Raw genomic sequence first — 18184 nt, 5'->3', positions numbered from 1 at the left:
CTAACAAACATCGGTATTTGCATTATTTCTCCTCTCGGTAACGACCCCCACCCCCTGCTTGGAGCACACAGTAGGCGCTCCGGAAATGCTCTCCGAAAGGAGGAGCGGGCCACTTCCTGCCCCCAAGCGCACTATCCCGATCCGGGTTCCCACCACTCCTCTTCGGAGGCCATGTGGCATTCCTGAGGGTGGGGGTGGGCGCAGGAAGAAGGTGCCCTCCCGGCTCCGCCCCCTCCGGGCGCGGTGGGCGGGGCGAAGCCCCCAGCCGCCGCTGGCCCGCCCCGCGGGGGGTGGGCGTCGCTCGCAGCGCTTCTCACAAAGTTTGTTTTCTCCCTCCGGGCGGGTGGGGGAGGGCGAGGAGATCGCGGAGGGGAGGAGAGGGGATCTGACGTCAGGCCGCGAGGTGCTTTCCAGCCGCGAGCTGTCAGGCCGAGTGTCAGGCCCGGCAGGTACGCGGCGCGCTCCCCCGGCGCCTCCCGCCCCCTGCCGGGACGCCCGGGACCGAGCCCTAGGCCGCGTGGACGGAAAAGCTGCTGGGAAAAGTCAGTGAGGGGCGCAGGAGGGGGGCAGATGGGGGCGGGGGGCGCGCGGACAACTTGGAAAGTTTCTTTTTCTCGGCCGGGCGGGGGAGGGGGCGTCGTCCAAGCGCGTGCGATTGTGGATGGGTGACCTCGGGTGTGTTTCTGAGTCCCGACTGCGGTGTGCTGACTGGGACCGGCGGGGGGGGCTGTCCCACCCCCCCGGAAAAAGTTCGCTCGCGGCCCTTTTGGGGGACCCAACTCCCTAGGAGCCCACCCCGGTAGAGGGCCGCCCCTGCCCCGCGCCGGGGTGAGCGCGCGGGGGGCGGGTTTGTTTGGTTTCAAAAGTGCACGTTGCTAACCGCCGGTAGCCCCCCCCACCCCCCGCCGCGGCCGAGCCGGGGAGGGGCCCCCCGAGAGTGACAGCTGCGGGTGGGGGCAGCCGGAAGGTCTCGGAGCTGGGGGAGCCGGGGAGCCCGCGCGAGTTCCCTTTTCCTTTGGAACAAAGGAAAGTCTGTCTCGGAGGCATCTGTCACTCCCAGGCGAGCCAAGGAAGCGGGGCGCGTGGGGCCGGCGACCCGAAGAAAGTTTGTGCGCGCCGGGTCCCTCGGGCAGGCCGAGCCTCCCGCGGGCGAAGCGCGCAGTCTCCGGGGCAGGGGGCGGCCAACATGGAGTCTGGGCGCAGGATTGGGGGGGCGGTGCGGAGGTGGGAGCCCAGCCCCCTCCCCTCCCCCTCCGGGCCGAGTTCGGAGCACAAAGCCGAGCGCGCAGGCTCGGCCAGCCCCGCGCCCCGAAGAGTCAGGAGCGCCGAGCGGCGGGGGAAGGGGGTGGGAACCAAACTTTTTCCTGCCCCGGGACAGACACGTGAGTTTTCTTTCTTCCAGAGCCCCCGCCCCACCCGGATTGCAGGCCCGCGGGGGAACAGAAGCGCCGAGTCTGACGCGGGGTGGGGGGCTGAGGGGTGCAGGCGCCCCGAGCGCAGGCCGATTCCCCGCCGCCCCGGGAGCCATGTGCTCCGACTCGGGTCTGGGCCGCGGGGGAGGCTGCGCGCTTTGTGTGAACTGCTGGGAATGCAGCGTGAGTGTTCGGCCTGGGGGAGTGTCGGGCAGAGCTGGGGAAGTTGTCAGAAAGTTGGCGCGGGACTGGTTGCAGGTCAGCGTCGTGGCGTGTGTAGGAGGGTGCCCTGGGTGTTATGTCGAGAGGGTGCTACCACAGGCCAGTTAGGGTAAGAACTGACCCTTAGTCTGATGTCGTCGAGAGTTGTCCCAGTCTGAGAGATCGTGGGTGGGCGTATATCCAGGAATTGGTTGTGTGGTACCAGTTGTTCGTGCTAGACGTGGGATTTGTAAACTGTGTGTCTGTTGAATTTGTCGGTGAAAGTCCTGGGGGTTCCAGGGGCTGAGTGATGGGTTGGTGCCAGTTATCTGAGTGCTCGTAGAGAGTTAGTTGCCTGGTGTGAGGCTGGGTGGGAGTGTGGGGTGTGTGTGTTGGGGGGGAGCCTCCTGGATTGGGATTTGTAAACTGTGTCTGCTGTATTTGTCGGTGAATATCATGGCTGGAGTGCAGGACACTGCGGTAGAGAGGTCTGTGTAGACGGAGGGGGTCACCTCCACACGCCACCCACTGGAACCCTGCAGACTGGGACTTGACTGGCAGCCAGGGTGGAATCTGTACAGATAACCTTGAGTAAACTTCTCACAGCCTGCCAGGGCTGCATCCCTGCCTGAGCTCAGATCCCAACTGCCCTGGCCAGCTAAACCTCAGAAACCTGACCTCAGAAAGCAGCCTGCTGTTGCTGCTCTCTGAGGAGTGGCACCTCTAACCAATGCCTGTCTCACCTCCAGGTGGCCCGGCTGGGAGGGTGGACCCTTCCCTCGAAAGCCTGGCCTAGCCAGCCCGGATATCTGGGCTCAGGCCCAAGTCGAGGAAACAAAACCTGGGAGATGCCAGAGTCTGTTGGCCCAGCCTGCTAGGGAGCTGTTAAAAGGCTGAGGAGGGAGGGGCCTTAAGATTCTGGCATCAGCTTGTCCTGGAACTTTTGGTTTTAAAATGTATAATATCTCTTTTGCGTGTGCGAACAAGAAGTTTTGTCAGGGGGATAAGCAACTGAGTTGGATTGTCTAGGGAAACACCTTCCTTCAATTAACAGATGAAGAGGAGGCTCAAGCCCAGAGAGGGAAGGATGCTTGCCCAAGGTCACACAGCCAAGTTGGAGGAACTAGAGCCCAGCCTTGCTTATTTATCTGGATTTTTGAGGCACTGATTCTGGGACCAGGCCAGGGGCTAGATGACAAAGGAGAATGAGAGACAACCAGTAAGGATAACTCAGCATCTCTGTAGGGTATACATAGTAGGTACACAGTAAATGTTACATGGATTGCTGTAGGACTGTGGAGATTGATAGGGTTTCCAGACTCCTCACTGGGTCCTGGGAGACCCTGGAAGCAAGATGGGATGGGGGTGGAGGATGGGGCAAGCTATCTGGGTCCAAACCCTACTTCCATACCATATCCTGGAGGTGAGATTTTTATATATATATATATATATATATATAACAGCTTTATTGAGATATAATTCACATACCATACAACTTACTCTTTTAAAGCAAACCAGTGTTTTTTTCACCAGTTTTTTTCACTGTATATTCACAATTATGCAACCATCACCACAGTCAATTTTAGAACATTTTTATCACCTGGAAAAGAAACTTCATACCCTTTAGTTATCACTCTTCTATCCCCTCCAGCCCATTCTGGACATTTCATAAAAACGGAATCATATAGTATGTGTTTTTTGTGACTTGCTTCTTTCACTTAGCATAATAGTTGCAAGGTTCATCCGTATTATAGCATGGATCGGAACTTCCTTTTTAGGGCTGAATAATATTCTATTATGGATACGCCACATTTTGTTTAACCATCTGTTGGAGGACACTTGGGTTGCTTCCACCTTTGACTATTATGAATAATGTTACTATAAACATTTTTGTACAAGGTTTTGTGTGGACATGGGTTTTCATTCCTCTTCGTAGCTTAGCTACCTTAGGAGTGAAATTACTGGGTCACATGGTAACTGTTTAACAGCCAGAGTATCTTGGGTGACTTTCTGAATCTCTCTGGGCCTTGGTTTTTCTCATCTGTAAAATGATGATGATATTAGTGTCTCCCTTACAAGGGCATTTGTGAGGACTGAATGAGATAATAAAGGTGAAATGCTCAGTACAGAGCATGGAAAACAGGCCTCAGTGGTAGCTGTAATTCTAGTCTGGTTCTGCTTATTAATGATCTGCCATTTATTTCAGTAGTTATCTACCGGCCTGATGAAATAGAGGCATTTTGGACCCTTCCCTCTACCTTGCCCAGGCTTTGGTATGGCCTGAGACTTTGAATTCCGATTACCCCGTTTCTGGTGTCCTAGGCTCTAGTAATGTTGTGCTGGAAGACTAGGGAAAGGGTCAAAGGCACCGCACGGTAATAATGTTCCCCTCCCCTTTGTCACCTGTTTTAGGCTTGCCTGAGGTCCAGCGTAGCCCCTCGACACCATGTCAGACAGTGACCTGGGTGAGGATGAAGGCCTCCTCTCCCTGGCAGGCAAGAGGAAGCGCAGAGGGAACCTGCCCAAGGAGTCGGTGAAGATCCTCCGGGACTGGCTGTACCTGCACCGCTACAACGCCTACCCCTCAGAGCAGGAGAAGCTGAGCCTTTCTGGACAGACCAACCTGTCGGTGCTGCAGGTGAGGAGCGGGTAGCAGGAGACCTGGATTCTGGTCCTGTCCCAGCCCTGTCACTGACTCAACTGTGTGGCCTTGGGCTGGTCACTTCCCCTCTCCGGGCCTCAGTTTCTTTGTAGGTCAGATGAGAATACCCACCCTCTCTGCCTCAAGGGAAGACAATTGCATGAAGTCATTGCAGCTAGACTTCAGATTTTGGAGAGTTAGGAAGAGGCAAGGAATTGTTTGTTATTAATGCCTAGGTGTCGTCATTAACACTGGAGGCTGGGAGAGGGTGAGGAGGCATTGAGTGTCTGGGATTTGGCCTTTAGCCCCAGATTGGTACTTGGATGGCAGTTTGGTTTCACGGGGCAGCTGGTGATCTGCAGAGTGGTTAAAAGTGAGTTGGAGTCACGGTTAAGGAAAGGGCAGAAGTCAGAGGTTCTGGGGTCGAAACCCCATTCTGCCACGCAGGAGTTGTAAACCACATCTTGATTTCCCATCTGTAAAGTGGGATTAGACTGCCTGACTGAACCGTTGGGAGGAATAGATTCAGAACTGGATGTGAAAGTGCTCTGTGAACCACGAACATGAACACGCTCAGAAGATCATGTTATCCACTTTTTTTGTGTGTGTGTGGTACGCGGGCCCCTCACTGTTGTGGCCTCTTCCGTTGCGGAGCGCAGGCTCAGCGGCCATGGCTCACGGGCCCAGCCGCTCCGCGGCATGTGGGATCCTCCCGGACCGGGGCACGAACCCATGTCCCCTGCATCAGCAGGCGGACTCTCAACCAGTGCGCCACCAGGGAAGCCCATGTTATCCACTTTTGGTCAGAGTGAGAGGTATTACCCCCTTTGAATTGCCCCAGTTGCTGACCTACAGGTGTTTTTGTTCTGTTTTCCTGATGCTGAGGTGAGACCCCCAGGACTGCCGCTGCCTTGCCTCCAGTTGGGCTCTCACCTATCTGGGAGACACAGAACAGGCCCCCAGCCTAGCAAAGGCCCACCCTCTGCCCCGCTGGCGCCCCACTCCCCCCACCCCACCCCCTGGCGCCGTCTCTCTTTCCCTTACCCTACTCTGAACCCCCCACCTCTTCCAGCTGCGCCCTCTTCCACGAAGCCTCATGGTGAGTATTCGCCCCTCAGAATTCCTGTCACCTGACTTTATACTCGCTGGGCAGTGGCTGATCGGAGGCTGTCTGTGAGAAAGGCTCTAGAGCTACTGACCCTGACTCGGATCCCATCTTCTCCACAAGAGAAAGCCTGGACATTGGCCAAGTCACTGCCTCCTCTCTGAGCTTCGTGTTTCCTCACCTGAAAAGGGGGCTGATTATAGCACTTTCCTGGCACGTAAGGGTTGGGGGCAGGACTGAGAAGAGTTCAAGGCCCGCTGTGAGGTGTTGGGAACAGCGTGGGCGCTTCTTCCTCCCCCTTTCATCCTCATCTCTCCTAGATCATAGGTCTCGCTTAGCAGTTCCTAGAACCTCACGAGTTTACCGACAAGCGCTGCACTATGCCCAGCTCTATGCGGGGCAGGGTTGGGATCCCAGAGAGGATCCAGGCACATTCCTACCCTAGGGAGTGTCTAGTCTGGGATGGGAAAGCAGGGGAAGACCTGGCCACTGATGTTTGCAAAAAGTGATCCCCACTGGGACAGATGGCAGGAGAGACTCAGGGCAGGGCTTCTGAGCAGGCCTGGAGCCCCAGAAGGCCTCCCAGAAGAGGTGGCCTTGAACTCACAGCATGCAGAACAGCACAAGCCAAAGTCTTGGTGCCTAAGAGCCAGGATTACCTAGATAGCCTCTTTGTTAATCTTACTGCCTGCAGCCTAGTTCTTCCTGTCTCTGGGGCCCCTGAACGCCCAGCCCTCCGGGCCTTCTCCCTTGGTTTCTTGACCTCTCTGAGCCTGGCTCACTCTGTTTAAGCATTTTCTCATGAAAGCATTCTCTGATTCCCCCAGCTGTGTATTCCAGTGTGCCTCTTACCTGTGCGACCAAACCATTCCACACTGTATTGAAATTGCCTTTTATCAGGGACACTTTCTCAAGTCTGAATAATGTACTGACTCCTCTTAAAGAAAATCTTTTTCACGGACTTGCCTCCCTCACAATGTACACTCGAATAATGTTTATCACGTCACTTAAGCATGTACAGACATAAAACTGGGTAAAAAAAACCTCTTGCTTTTGCTCTTATACACAACTGTGAAATAACCAAACAGTTTTCCAAAGTACATAGATGTAAAACGGATGAGAGTCCATCTAACTGCATTAATAACAAATGGTGGATGGTGTTTTGTTGACTGCGCTATGATGTGTAGTATGACAGGCACTGGCTCCAGAGTTGAGCAAACCTGTGTTGCCAGAGGCCACGGCACTCCTACTCGTGAACAAATTGGAAACACAAAACCAAAACATTCCTGTGGGGAACTAGTGGGCCCCTAGGACGGCATATCCCCAGATGCCACTTACAGAAATGTAGGTCTGGGGCTACAGCTAATCCATTTCAGGATTAGCTGCTGGAGACTTCTGAGGAAGGGCTGGCTGGATCCTGGCATCCCCTGGTGGAAGGGGTTCCACTGGTGGCCACCCTGTTCTAGAGGCTGCTGAGAGTTAAGGAGCGGTGGTGGTGGGGCTTCCCTGGTGGTCCAGTGGTTAAGACTCCACATGGGTTTGATCCCTGGTCTGGTCAGGGAACTAAGATCCCACCTGCTGCACAGTGCGGCCAAAAAAAAAAAAAAGGAGCAGTGGGGACCATCTAGTGCTCCTTGATGGAAACTGTACCATGAATTCCAAGCAGCACCAGCCATACATCTGTGCTTGAAGGTCTCACAGGCACCCCAGACTTCCTGACTGATAACAGGTAGTTTGTCCAAGCTGGGTCCTTCCCTTTCTAAGGGGCTCCCCTTGATAGCCCTTTCTCAGCTCCTTTGGTCTCACCAATTCCTATACATTTACCCCTTAAATATTTCCGGAATATAGCTTCTTTCCTACCCTAGTCCAACCTATCATCATCTGATCACGTCACTCCCCTACTTAAAACCCTTCAGTGGCTCCTGCCAACCTGTTGACAACATCATCTTTCCCAATCTGTGCAGCGGGCCTCATCCCTGGCCCCCCATGTTGCTGCCACACTGATAGATACCCCCCACCGCTTTGCTCCCAGCCCTGACCAGGGAGACTCCTGACCCCTAGAGGAGCTCTGTGCTCCCACAGCACCGGGACTGGGTCAGCATTTGGACTTGACCGATTGCTTTTTAGAACACACTAAACTCCAGAGGCCTAGACTTATTTATCACTACATCTTCAGTGTTAGCTCAACGCCAGGTGTCTGGTGGGTGCTCAGTAAATAATTGTTGAAGTGACAAAATGAAGATAAAAGTGCTAGAGGGAATTCCCTGGTGGTCCAGTGGTTAGGACTCTGAACTTTCACCGCCGAGTGCCCTGGGTTCAATCCCTGGTCGTGGAACTGAGATCCTGCAAGCTGCGCGTGGGGCCCAAAATAAAAAAAGAAAACAAAAGTGTTGGAAATGTCAATAGGCAGGGCCTCAGAAATAAAGGAAATGTAGTGGCTCCTCAATCTGGAAAAGCTGGTTTAAGTCAGTCCCCGGAGGCATCTCTTTTTCCTGTATTGAATTTTAAAAATTTCCATTGCTTATTAGGAACGTTTGCAGATAACCGCAAAAGTAAGAGAATATTATAACGCACCCCTGGCACCAGTCACCTGGCTCCAGCAAGCATCAACATTTTGCCAAGTTTGTTTTCTCTCTCCCTGGGGACCTCCCTTTCGATTGTCTTCTTTAACCGGCCCAGGAGCAATCTCATTAGCAAGTCAATGAGTTATTTAACTAACTGGTTAGCTGGTACTTGCCCGGGGCGAGGCAGTTGGGAGGGTAAAACCAGAAAGTCATTTGTGAAGGATTTTCACAGGTCCCAGTGACACCCTGTAAGCCCACTTTATTGCTGTGGCTTCTGTTCTGAGGGGCTGCCAGTTGGGCAGGGGAGGTAAGTGTGGCGGGGACGGTTCGTGCCCATTCCTTCTCTGTGTCATATTGATTGGGGGTGTGCTCTGTGCCAGACCCAGTGCTGTGTGCTGGGAACAACACAACAGTAGAACTGGCACTGTCCCCCCTGGGGGAGGGAAGACATCGAAAGGACTGAGAAGTCAGTGTAATTAATTACCCGTGTGTGTCAGCTGAGCTGCCCTGGTAGGCAAGGCTTCTCCGGAAGCTGTATATGAATGGAATCCTGACGGACTTGAAGGATTGGCGAGGTGGGGAGCAGCAGTCTCTCTGGTACTTGTACTGGGCAAGAAAGGAGCCTGGTGCAGAAGCTGTAGCGGCCTGCTGTGTGGTGAGGGCTTGGCCTGGCTGCTGTCCTTACTCTGGCTCCACAGATTGCTGCCTCCCGCTTCTTCCTCCTGGTAACCCCTGTCTCCCCACCTTAAGGCCTTTCATTTGTATATTTTTTGAGCTTTTGTGTAAGCTTTTTTGCTTAAGTAAAGAGTTTGGCCCGCACGGACAAGTTAAACCAGTGGCTTAAACCACTGATTGGTTCCTAAGCTTGGGTGGCAGAACTCTGGAGAGCTTGTTTAAACACACATTCCTGATTCCACCCAGCCCTCTCCCCGGCCCCCCATCTATGAAGCAGATGAGACCGAGCAGTTTTTTTAAATCACCCTCAAGGTTATTCTCATACAGCCAGCAGCCTTTAGGAGCACCTGGATACGGGTGGTCACAACGCAGGTTGAGGGATCGTGGTGTTTGGGAAAGGTCTCTCCATGCCCTCTCTCTCCCCTCTTTTGCTTCTGTCTTTCACAGTTGAAAAGACATTACAATTAAAGCACTTGTGTCGCCTTCAAAAGCCCTGCTCTGGTCCTCTGGGGCCTTTATCTGCTCCCCAGGGCCCCTCCCACTCCCATTTGCCACAGTGATTCCTCCCGTGTCCTTCATCTCAGCCACTGATTAAAAAAAAAAGAAAATACTGACAGGGCAGCAGCTTTTCAGATAGAGCCCTGTTTTATGGTAGAGACAGGCTTTCAGGCACCCAGCCTGTGTTTTGCCGAATCAATCACAGAATTCACCTTGGCATTCTCCTACCCCCTCCCCAAGGACCTTGAATTGGGGCAAGTCACATGCTTTTTTCCTGACTTAGGCGTGGGTCAGGCTGCTGGAAGGGGCTACAGAAAATCCGCAGAGCCCATTATCACAGCTGGCACTGGTGGTGCACTCGGGCCATGTGCCCTTGCCCGGCTGCCCTCAGCTGTGCATTTCTATCGGATGAGAAGACAAAACAGTAAGTAGGCTGCCAAGTTTTCTGTGGACCAGGGTGAGCACGTGGGGGGGAGTGTGTTTTTCTGCTGTTCTCTTCTCAGAATTAGAAGCCAAAATGGGAGGTGCAGCTAGAGGCTAAGTGCCCACGCATCTGCTAGTAAACACCAGGCTCCCCTCCCCAGGACTGGTCTCAGCAAAAGCACTAGTCCCTACTCCTCTTGACCCAGGTCACGTTTCCCCTGCGTCCTGGGCTGAGGTGGAGAGGTGTAGTGCTCTCCTGTAGCGCAGGTAGCCAAGGAGGCAGCTGTAGGATGGAGAGATGGAAGCATCTGAACAAGGAGAAAAGGCCTCAGGCTGACTCTCCTCCGTCTCTTATCTTCACCTGACAGCCGTAGTAGCCTGGAATCAGGCTGTCTGGATCACATCCTAGCCTTTGCCCTTGTGCCCTTGAGCAAGTTACTGAATCTCTCTGATCAGGGCCTCTGTTTCTTCAGTGGTTCACATAAAATGGAGATCATCACAGAACCTGTCTCATAGGCTGTTGAAGATTAAATGAGTTAGTTAGATGGGAAGTGTTCAGAACAGCACCTGATACATTTTGTGTTCAGCCAGAGTCTGCTTTTAGGATTATGGTGATGCCTTGCAGCTGTCCATTTTGTTCCTCTTTTGGTAAGACAGCAGACCAGAATGGGAACAGCAGCAGGAGACCTGAGTTTGAATCCCAGCTCTGTACTCCGAGGCTGTGTGACTTTGGGCAGGTTCTCTCATCTCTGAGTTCCAGGTCTCTCTGTAGTACTTTGGGGACACTGCTTACTACCATCCAGGCTGTCATGCAGATTAAACATAATGCAAGTGAGATGGTTGGCGTGATACCTTGTGTCAAAGATCCTTAGTTCCTTCGTCCACTCAGCTGTTCAGTCTTACTTCTCCTTTGGGGCTCCCCTGCAGCTCCAGCCAGGATTGGAGTGAGCAGCTCAAACAGTGTCAGCTGATGCCTGCTGGCGCGCACACGCACGCGCGTGCATGTGTGTGTGTGTGTGTGTACGTGTACACTGAGAGGACCGGAGAGGTAAAGGGGTAAATGAGAACCCCAGAAGCAGGGTCCTTCCAGGCTGGAATGGAAAGGGAGAGAAGCCCCAAGAAGGCTCTGGCTCTGCCCTGCCCATGAGCTTTCCCAGCCTGACAGGACCTGGAGCCTGGTGCTATCCTTGGGCCACCTGTGGAACAGGTACAGCTGCAGGCTGCTGGGCAAGGAGCCATGCCAACTCCAGGCGCCCACTCTTGTCATAGGTGGCCATCCCTTTGTCTGGGTAGTGGTACTCAAGGCCTTGCCCAGGTGTCAGCTAAGGAAGGTGATAGGCAGGGGTAGAAACTGGTGTGGGAGCCCTGAGGAGAGTTGGGCCTTTGATCCAGTCACCCATTAGAGGAATGTTAGGCATTGCTGCAGCCCGCACAGTTCCTGGCCTCTCAGCACAGGAGGGGTGTGCGGGAGGGGTTCCTTTCATTTCTTCCCCTACAGCAGCTACTGCGTGCTCTGTAAGTTTCCGTTGATGAACTAAGAGGAGAGAAAAGACAGGACCAGGAGAAGGACGTACAGTTTGAAAACTAGCTTAAGCCACTGTTTAGGCCCCTTTGGTGGTTAACCATGGTGTTCTGGCCTAGTGGGATCAGCCCTGCCTGCTTTCTGTCTGTTCCTTAAACCAAACCCTTTCCTGCCTCAGGACCTTGACATTTACTGTTCCCTCTGTCTAGAACACTCTTCCCTCAGCTTTCTGTGTGGCTGGCTCTTTCTTATCTGTCAGGTCTCAGCCTTCCCAGACCCCTTATCTACGGAGGTCTCCCTTATCATTATATACAATCTTTTTATTCCTGTCTGTCTCCTTCCTGGCACTTCTTGTTGCTATAGTGATGTTCGTTCATTGCCAGTCTCCACAACTAGACGGACTATAAGCTCCACAAGGCAGAGTGCATATCTATTTAATTCACAGAAGCATCCCCAGCACCAAGAACTGGCCTGGCACATAGCAAGCATCAATAAATATTATTTGAGTGAGCACGAAGCCTTGAAAGGGAGAGCAACAGGAAGGTGAGAAGTTCTAAGTTGACCATTCTAGTGAGTAAAATAAGCTGGGCTCTGGGGTCCTGTGATAGTCTGAGAGAAAGATTCAGAGAGTAGGGGTTCTTGTTCCTCCAGATCCAAAGGTCCAGGCTTGGGGATCCTTGGCTAGAGGTAGAATCCTGCCTGACTTCTCCAGGCTCAGCTTTATATATGTTCGTCAGTAAAATGGGAGCTGATCAAACTCACAGGGCTGATAAAACTGTTAGAAGAAAATTGCGTAGATGTACAGTGCTTAGTAAACGGCAGCTATTGGTAAAGCTTCTCAACGAAGGCTCCCAGAAAGATGCCTAGATATGTGGAGGCATACCATGCCACACCCAGGCCTCATCACCAACACACTCCCACAGTTTGTTTCTTCTCTCCAGCTACTTTTCTGTTAGCAAGAAAGTTTAGGCAACTTTTCCCCTGTGGCAGCTCCTCCAGTGGAGGGCAAGAGGGAGAAAGACATGGAAAAAATGATAAAGGGTTGTATTTGCCTATTTAAGGAAAAACGGGTTTTGTATTTATGAGCTTACACCAGCCATGCAGCTAAGAAACTGTTCTCTAGTCTAATCCATAACTTTTAAAATAATGCCCAGGTGAGCTTGTTAAAGGACTGGTCTTGTCACATCTCCAGGCTGTTAGGAGTAAATGAAAGGAAGGAGGGGGTAAGTGGCTGGTCTTTTAGCTGATCAGTAATGATGCCATGATTAGGTGCCTTCTCCTCTGGGGTGTGCAGAAACTATTCACACTCTTCCTGAACAGTTATCTACCCTCATGGTGTTATTCATTCAAGTATGAAAAGAAACTGCCAGGCCCTACAGCAGCTGTACGTGAGGAGAGATGTTTTGAAACCATTTCCTCTGCCTCAGCCCAGTCTCTAATATCTTAGATCAGCCAAGACTTAGAATAGTAGGCATTCTCCAGGTAGAGAAGAGGGTGTTCCAGAAAGAAGGAATGTGATGTGCAAAAGGCATGGAGTTGTGTTGTGTTTTGTTTTTTAAAGCACAGGGCCTCAGTGAGGGCTGGTGAGCAATTTCACATGAAGAAGAATATAGGGACTTCCCTGGTGGCACAGTGGTTGAGAATCCACCTGCCCATGCAGGGCGACATGGGTTCAAGCCCTGGTCCGGGAAGATCCCACATGCTGCAGAGCAACTAAGCCCGTGCACCACAACTACTGAGCCTGAGCTTTAGAGCACACAAGCCACAAGTACTGAAGCCCATGCGCCTAGAGCCCATGTTCTGCACCGAGAAGCCACTGCAATGAGAAGCCCACATGCAGCAACAAAGACCCAACGCAGCCAAAAATAAATAAATAAATAAAGAAGAAGAAGAAGAATACAAGGGCTGGAAAGATAGGCCATGAACAGGGGAGGCTTTTACCACCCAGGCCCAAGAGTCTGGAGTTGTTCCTATAGGGAGTAGGAGACAAATGGCAGTTTTTTAGAACAGGAATAACAGTACTGCATTTTAGAAGGTGAGTGACAACCAGTGACGAGGCTGGATTGGAGAGCTGTGAATCTGGAGGCTATTATAAAGGGTCCAGACAAATATAGGATGGGTGCTAGATATGCCTTGGTTTTGCAGCAGACCACTTAACAGTAAGAAATGTCATGCCTCAGGCATAGGCCCAAGAGGATTGATCTAAACAATCAGCTGGACAGGAATGGGGTCACGGTTAATGGTAGCTTTCTCAGCAGCATATAGGAAAAAAGGATTTAAGGATGTTGGTTGAATGCACATTCAACCACTGACCTTGGTTTTGCTTGGAAACAATAACTTTTCTTCTACCTGAGAGTCCCTTTAGTGTCTTTGTGGCTCTTTCCCTGGCATACAGCAAGACTCTCTTCTAGAATCTTAGGAGTGAATGACCCTTGGCCCCATCCCCTCTCCTCTCACACACCCATATCCAACTGGGCACCAGGTCCTGTCATTTCCAGTTTCCCAGACAGATCAAACGTTCGTCATCTCCTCATCTCCCTTAACCTAACTTGAACTACTAACCTTGCACTCTGCTTGCACTCTGTTCTCCACATAGCATTTTTAGCATTCTTTGCCTAAAACCCTCCTGCGGCTCCCCATCGTCCTTAGAATAAAGAACCAGATCCCCACCACGAGAGGTAACCTCCAGTTACCACTCTGAACTCCATCCAGACGGGACTTCCTTCTCTGAGCTCGTCGTAGGCACTTCTCAGGTGTTGACCCTTCTCAGTCGAATGCCCTTCTCCCCTCCGGCCTCCCACCTAACCTACTGCTTATCCTCCAGATCTCAATTCGCAAGCCGCTTCCTCAGAATACGACCCCGCGTCCACGAAGACTGGATTGGGTCTTCCCATTACTGTGTCCAACAGCACCGACGTACCTTCCCTTCATTGGCTGGATCACAGTTGCAGTTTATTTTCAATGATATGATTTCTTCTTTAACTCTCTCTGCCCAACATAAATCTGAGGGCTGCGATTGTGCCTGAATTGTTTGCTGCTGTGTTTCTGGGGCCAGGAATGCAGGTGCTTTGCAGCCGGTTTTGAGAGAGTAAACTGATCAGTCTCTCGAACTCATTCTCATTCCAGATTTGTAACTGGTTCATCAACGCCCGGCGGCGGCTTCTCCCAGACATGCTTCGGAAGGACGGCAAAGACCCCAACCAGTACACCATTTCCCGCCGTGGGGGCAAAGCCTCCGATGTGGCCCTCCCCCGAGGCGGCAGCCCCTCAGTGCTGGCTGTGTCTGTGCCGGCCCCCACCAGTGTGCTTTCCTTGTCCGTGTGCTCCATGCCGCTCCGCTCAGGCCAGGGAGACAAGCCGGCAGCCACCTTCCCACAAGGCGAGCTGGAGCCCCCCAAGCCCCTGGTGACCCCTGGTAGCACACTCACCCTGCTGACCAGGGCTGAAGCTGGAAGCCCCACGGGTGGACTCTTCAACACACCACCGCCCACACCCCCAGAGCAGGACAAGGAGGACTTCAGCAGCTTCCAGCTGCTGGTGGAGGTGGCGCTCCAGAGGGCTGCGGAGATGGAGCTCCAGAAGCAGCAGGACCCGTCACCCCCATTGCTGCGCACTCCCATTTCTTTTGTCTCTGAAAACCCCAAGTAGGCATCTGCCAACAGGGGTGCTCGAGGCTCGAGCCAGCTGTCCTGGGTTTCCGTTTTGGTTCCCCTTCCTACAGAGGGTTTTCTTTGGATCACTGCCAAACATCGGGATCATCTCCTCTGTCCAGAGGTCTTCAGCAGGAAGATGCCAGCTGGTGTCACTGCACTGTGATGGGACCTCTCCTCTGCTGACTCTGCCGTTTCTCCAGGCCTCCTCAGTGATGAGACCAAGAGACTGGAGACAGGCATGGTGCTGCTGCTGCAGAGAATCCCCGGGACCCCTTTGTTCCCACCTGCTTTCCTGGGCTGGGCACAGGAAACCTGCCAAGTTCACTCACACCTGTGCTGGGTCCCAGTTGCCCCTGACAGGGCCTCTTTTTGTTAAGTGTGGACATTCCAGGTTCATAAGTGTGAACAGAAGAAAAAGAGGAGCCCAGCAGATGTAACAGAACCGACTCCGGTTGAATGTTCAGGTTTTTGCTAAACTTTGTGTTTATTTTTCCCTTTGCTGTGGTTTGCATTAACAGGAGTAGTTAGCCCAGGTGTGGGGAATGAGAGTGCATTGCTTGGTGGAGTCTGATGAACTGAGAAGAATCCACCACTGCAATTGGTGATTGTTTTACAAGGAAGGAGTATTTTCATTTGGGGGACCAGCTAAATCTCTGCAAAATTCCAAATGGTTGTTTTATTGTTGGTTTGGTTTACAAAAAAAAAAAAAAGTTAGAAAAAAACTTTTATGGGCTTTGGCTTTTCTGCATCATGCACAGAAGGGAGAAGGGGATAAAGGCACAGCCAGAGAGAGGGTCCAACAAATCTGACCAAACCTTCTAGGTGCAGAGCAGAGAAGGATGATAGAGGTGTTTTTCTGGTTGGTTGGTGGTTGTTTTTACTGTATTGTGGGGGAGGGGAGGGGGAGGTAAGCTAGGCTGAGCAGTGGGGTGGTGTTTTTTTTTCTCTTTCATGTTTTCCCCTTCTTTATCTTTGAAAGCTTCACCCCACGGCCTGAGTTCTGAATTACTTCTAGGAACTTGGCTTAGTGGGGCCAGAATGTCAAAAGCTCCCTGTTGCTCCTACTTGGAGAGAAGTGAGCCATCTAGTGGTCAGGAAGGCCTTTTCGCTGATCCAGACGGGCAGCTTTTCCCATGATGGTGGCCGGAAACTGTTCCTGGAGGAAACCTGGAATAGTTCCCCCAGCTGCCTGTGGAACTGCCCCGGGAGGAGGCTGGGGCTGGGAATCGGTCACGAAGCCTGTTCGCTGTGAGTGTCTTTCTGTTGCACCTCTCTTTAAATTGGAGTTGCAGAAGCCCCTGCCCTGAACTTCACAGTGAAACGGATCACAGTTAGTCTTATTCTCCTCCCGCCTCCCCCCGCCAGGCCCCACTTTTTTTTTTTTTTTTTTGCTGTTTCATTGCTGATAGCATTCAACGGCAATATACCCCATCTTTCTAGTATATCCTAAGAAACACTAATCCTAGGTTATTAGCTGAAATATTTTTGTTCTGAATAACATTGTTACTGGGCCAAAAGACAGGTCAGGATCCTCAGCCTGTAGTTTCCTGAAGTTGCCATGCTGGGCACAGGGGGAGAGTTCCTGGGTATTGGCTGACGTGGGTGGGCTTGGCTGGGAGAAAGGCAGCAACATGTGTTCTATCCTTTCTGGGATGATCCCTGAAGACTTCAGGGAGGCTCCCCAACTTCTGAGTGGCTTGGCCCACCCATTGCTGTGGGAGTGGGGATTGGTTATTTAAGAGAGGGGGCTTTGCTCTCTGTTAGTGGGCAGGCTTTCTAGGCTCTCTCTTCTGCCTCCTCCCCTCTCTGTGCCCTCTCCTGGCATGCCCCGGGGGGGATCAGGGACCCTCACCCTCCTGAGGCCCAGCTGGGGAAGAATGAACACGGCAGCTTCAAGATCAGTTGAAGCTGCTGCTTGCCCGGCCTCTTGCACCCCACCCATGTCTCTGAGCCCAGGTCTGTTGTCACTGTTGCAGGACTCTTGGCAGCAGGGGACTGTGGAAGCGTGTGGGGCTGGGGTGGGAATTTCCCTCCCACAGTGCACTGAGCAGTGGAGGGTGGTGAGGGGTCAGGGAGCCATGCTGCTGAATTCTGGTTGGCACTCCCCCCTTGTACAAGACGGGGAGGCTGGGGGCGGGGCAGCCTCTGCTTGGTTCGGTTCTGAGGTAACCCTGGAAGCACAGTTATCCCGTTGGATTATTTGAGCAAAAAACTACTGTAAATAACTTTGGTTTTTGTCTTTTGTCAAATAAAGTTTTTTTGTTTTTTGGTTTTGGTTTTGTTTTTCAAAGCAGAAGGACTGATCCACTATGACCCTGGGCCCAGCCTGGAGACAGGACAATTGCTGAGTTCTTACTCTGCCTTACCTCTTTCACCCTCCCTCTAGTAGCTGCCTGTGAGTGTTGTGTACTCTGCATCCCTATTTCCTGGGCCTCACGAGTATTCCACATCCTCTTCATCACAGTGTGCAGGGGGCATATGTATCCCAAGCTGGACCAGTCTTCCTTTGTGTCAGCAGTCAAGCTTTGGGGTTGCTAAGTGGTAAGGGAACTTAGTGAGCTGGTAACTTTGTCCCCCCCCTCTCCTAATGAGGAAGGAGCATGACTACAGGATGAAGCCAGCACAGAAAGAAGCAGAGATGTTATATGGATACTCTAGACATGTCTGAAACCAGTACCGTCTCTGGACTTCCCTATTATGTAAGCTAGTAAATTCCCCTTTTTGCTTAAGCTACTTGTAGCATTTCTGTTGAAATGACTGTACATTGTAATTGCAGCCCAAACATTACCTCTTAACTTTTGTACACACATTCACCAAAAAAAAAAAAAAAGAAAAAAAAAAAGAAAAGAGAGGGCTTCCCTGGTGGCACAGTGGTTAAGAATCGACCTGCCAGTGCAGGGGACACAGGTTCAAGCCCTGGTCCAGGAAGATCCCACATGCCGCGGAGCAACTAAGCCCGTGCACCACAGCTACTGAGCCTGTGCTCTAGAGCCCGTGAGCCACAACTACTGAGCCCACGTGCCACAACTACTGGAGCCTGTGCGCCTACAGCCTGTGCTCCACAACAAGAGAAGCCACGACAATGAGAAGCCTGTGCACCGCAATGAAGAGTAGCCCCTGCTCACCGCAACTAGAGAAAGCCTGCGCCAAGCAACAAAGACCCAGCACAGCCATAAATAAATAAATAAATAAATTTTTTTAAAAAGAAGAAATATAGCAACACTCTATAATAACACATTTATTTATTTATTTATTTTTTTTTAAAAGAATCCCTAGGGATTCAGGACTCTGGATTATTTATTTATTTATTTATTTAGGCTGCTCCGGGTCTTAGTTGCAGCACACAGGATCTTTAGTTGCGGCATGCGGACCTCTTAGTTGCAGCATGCATGTGGGATCTACTTCCTCGACCAGGATTGAGCCCAGGCCCCCTGCACTGGGAGCACAGAGTCTTACCCACTGACCACCAGGGAAGTCCCTGGATTTTAAA

General features: G+C 52.0%; 1 protein-coding gene across 5 annotated transcripts; it reads left to right on the top strand.

Moving 5' to 3' along the window:
* The first annotated feature begins 247 nt into the window (after positions 1 to 247).
* On the top strand, positions 248 to 16963 carry TGIF2 (TGFB induced factor homeobox 2). Of its 5 annotated transcripts, none has more exons than XM_060078120.1 (3): positions 248 to 320; positions 4026 to 4251; positions 14168 to 16963. In XM_060078120.1, the coding sequence occupies exons 2-3, from the start codon at positions 4060 to 4062 to the stop codon at positions 14687 to 14689; spliced, it is 714 nt and encodes a 237-aa protein (XP_059934103.1). In that variant the 5' UTR covers positions 248 to 320; positions 4026 to 4059; the 3' UTR covers positions 14690 to 16963. The 5 variants fall into 5 exon arrangements, with proteins under 5 accessions (XP_059934103.1, XP_059934106.1, XP_059934102.1 ...); XM_060078123.1 differs by lacking the exon at positions 248 to 320 and adding an exon at positions 389 to 449; XM_060078119.1 differs by lacking the exon at positions 248 to 320 and adding an exon at positions 389 to 542.
* The last annotated feature ends 1221 nt before the right edge of the window (positions 16964 to 18184 follow it).

This window comes from Mesoplodon densirostris, chromosome 16 (genome assembly GCF_025265405.1).
Source record: "Mesoplodon densirostris isolate mMesDen1 chromosome 16, mMesDen1 primary haplotype, whole genome shotgun sequence".
Classification (NCBI taxonomy): Eukaryota; Metazoa; Chordata; class Mammalia; order Artiodactyla; family Ziphiidae; genus Mesoplodon; species Mesoplodon densirostris.
Note: the sequence above shows the minus strand (reverse complement) of the source record. Positions and strands in the feature narration are given on the sequence as shown.

Bases quoted from the DNA above. Each gene is read 5' to 3' on its own strand.
- TGIF2 (XM_060078120.1), top strand. From the start codon at position 4,060: ATGTCAGACAGTGACCTGGGTGAGGATGAAGGCCTCCTCTCCCTGGCA. The intron at 4,252-14,167 runs GTGAGGAGCGGG...TTCTCATTCCAG, and splicing joins CCAACCTGTCGGTGCTGCAG to ATTTGTAACTGGTTCATCAA.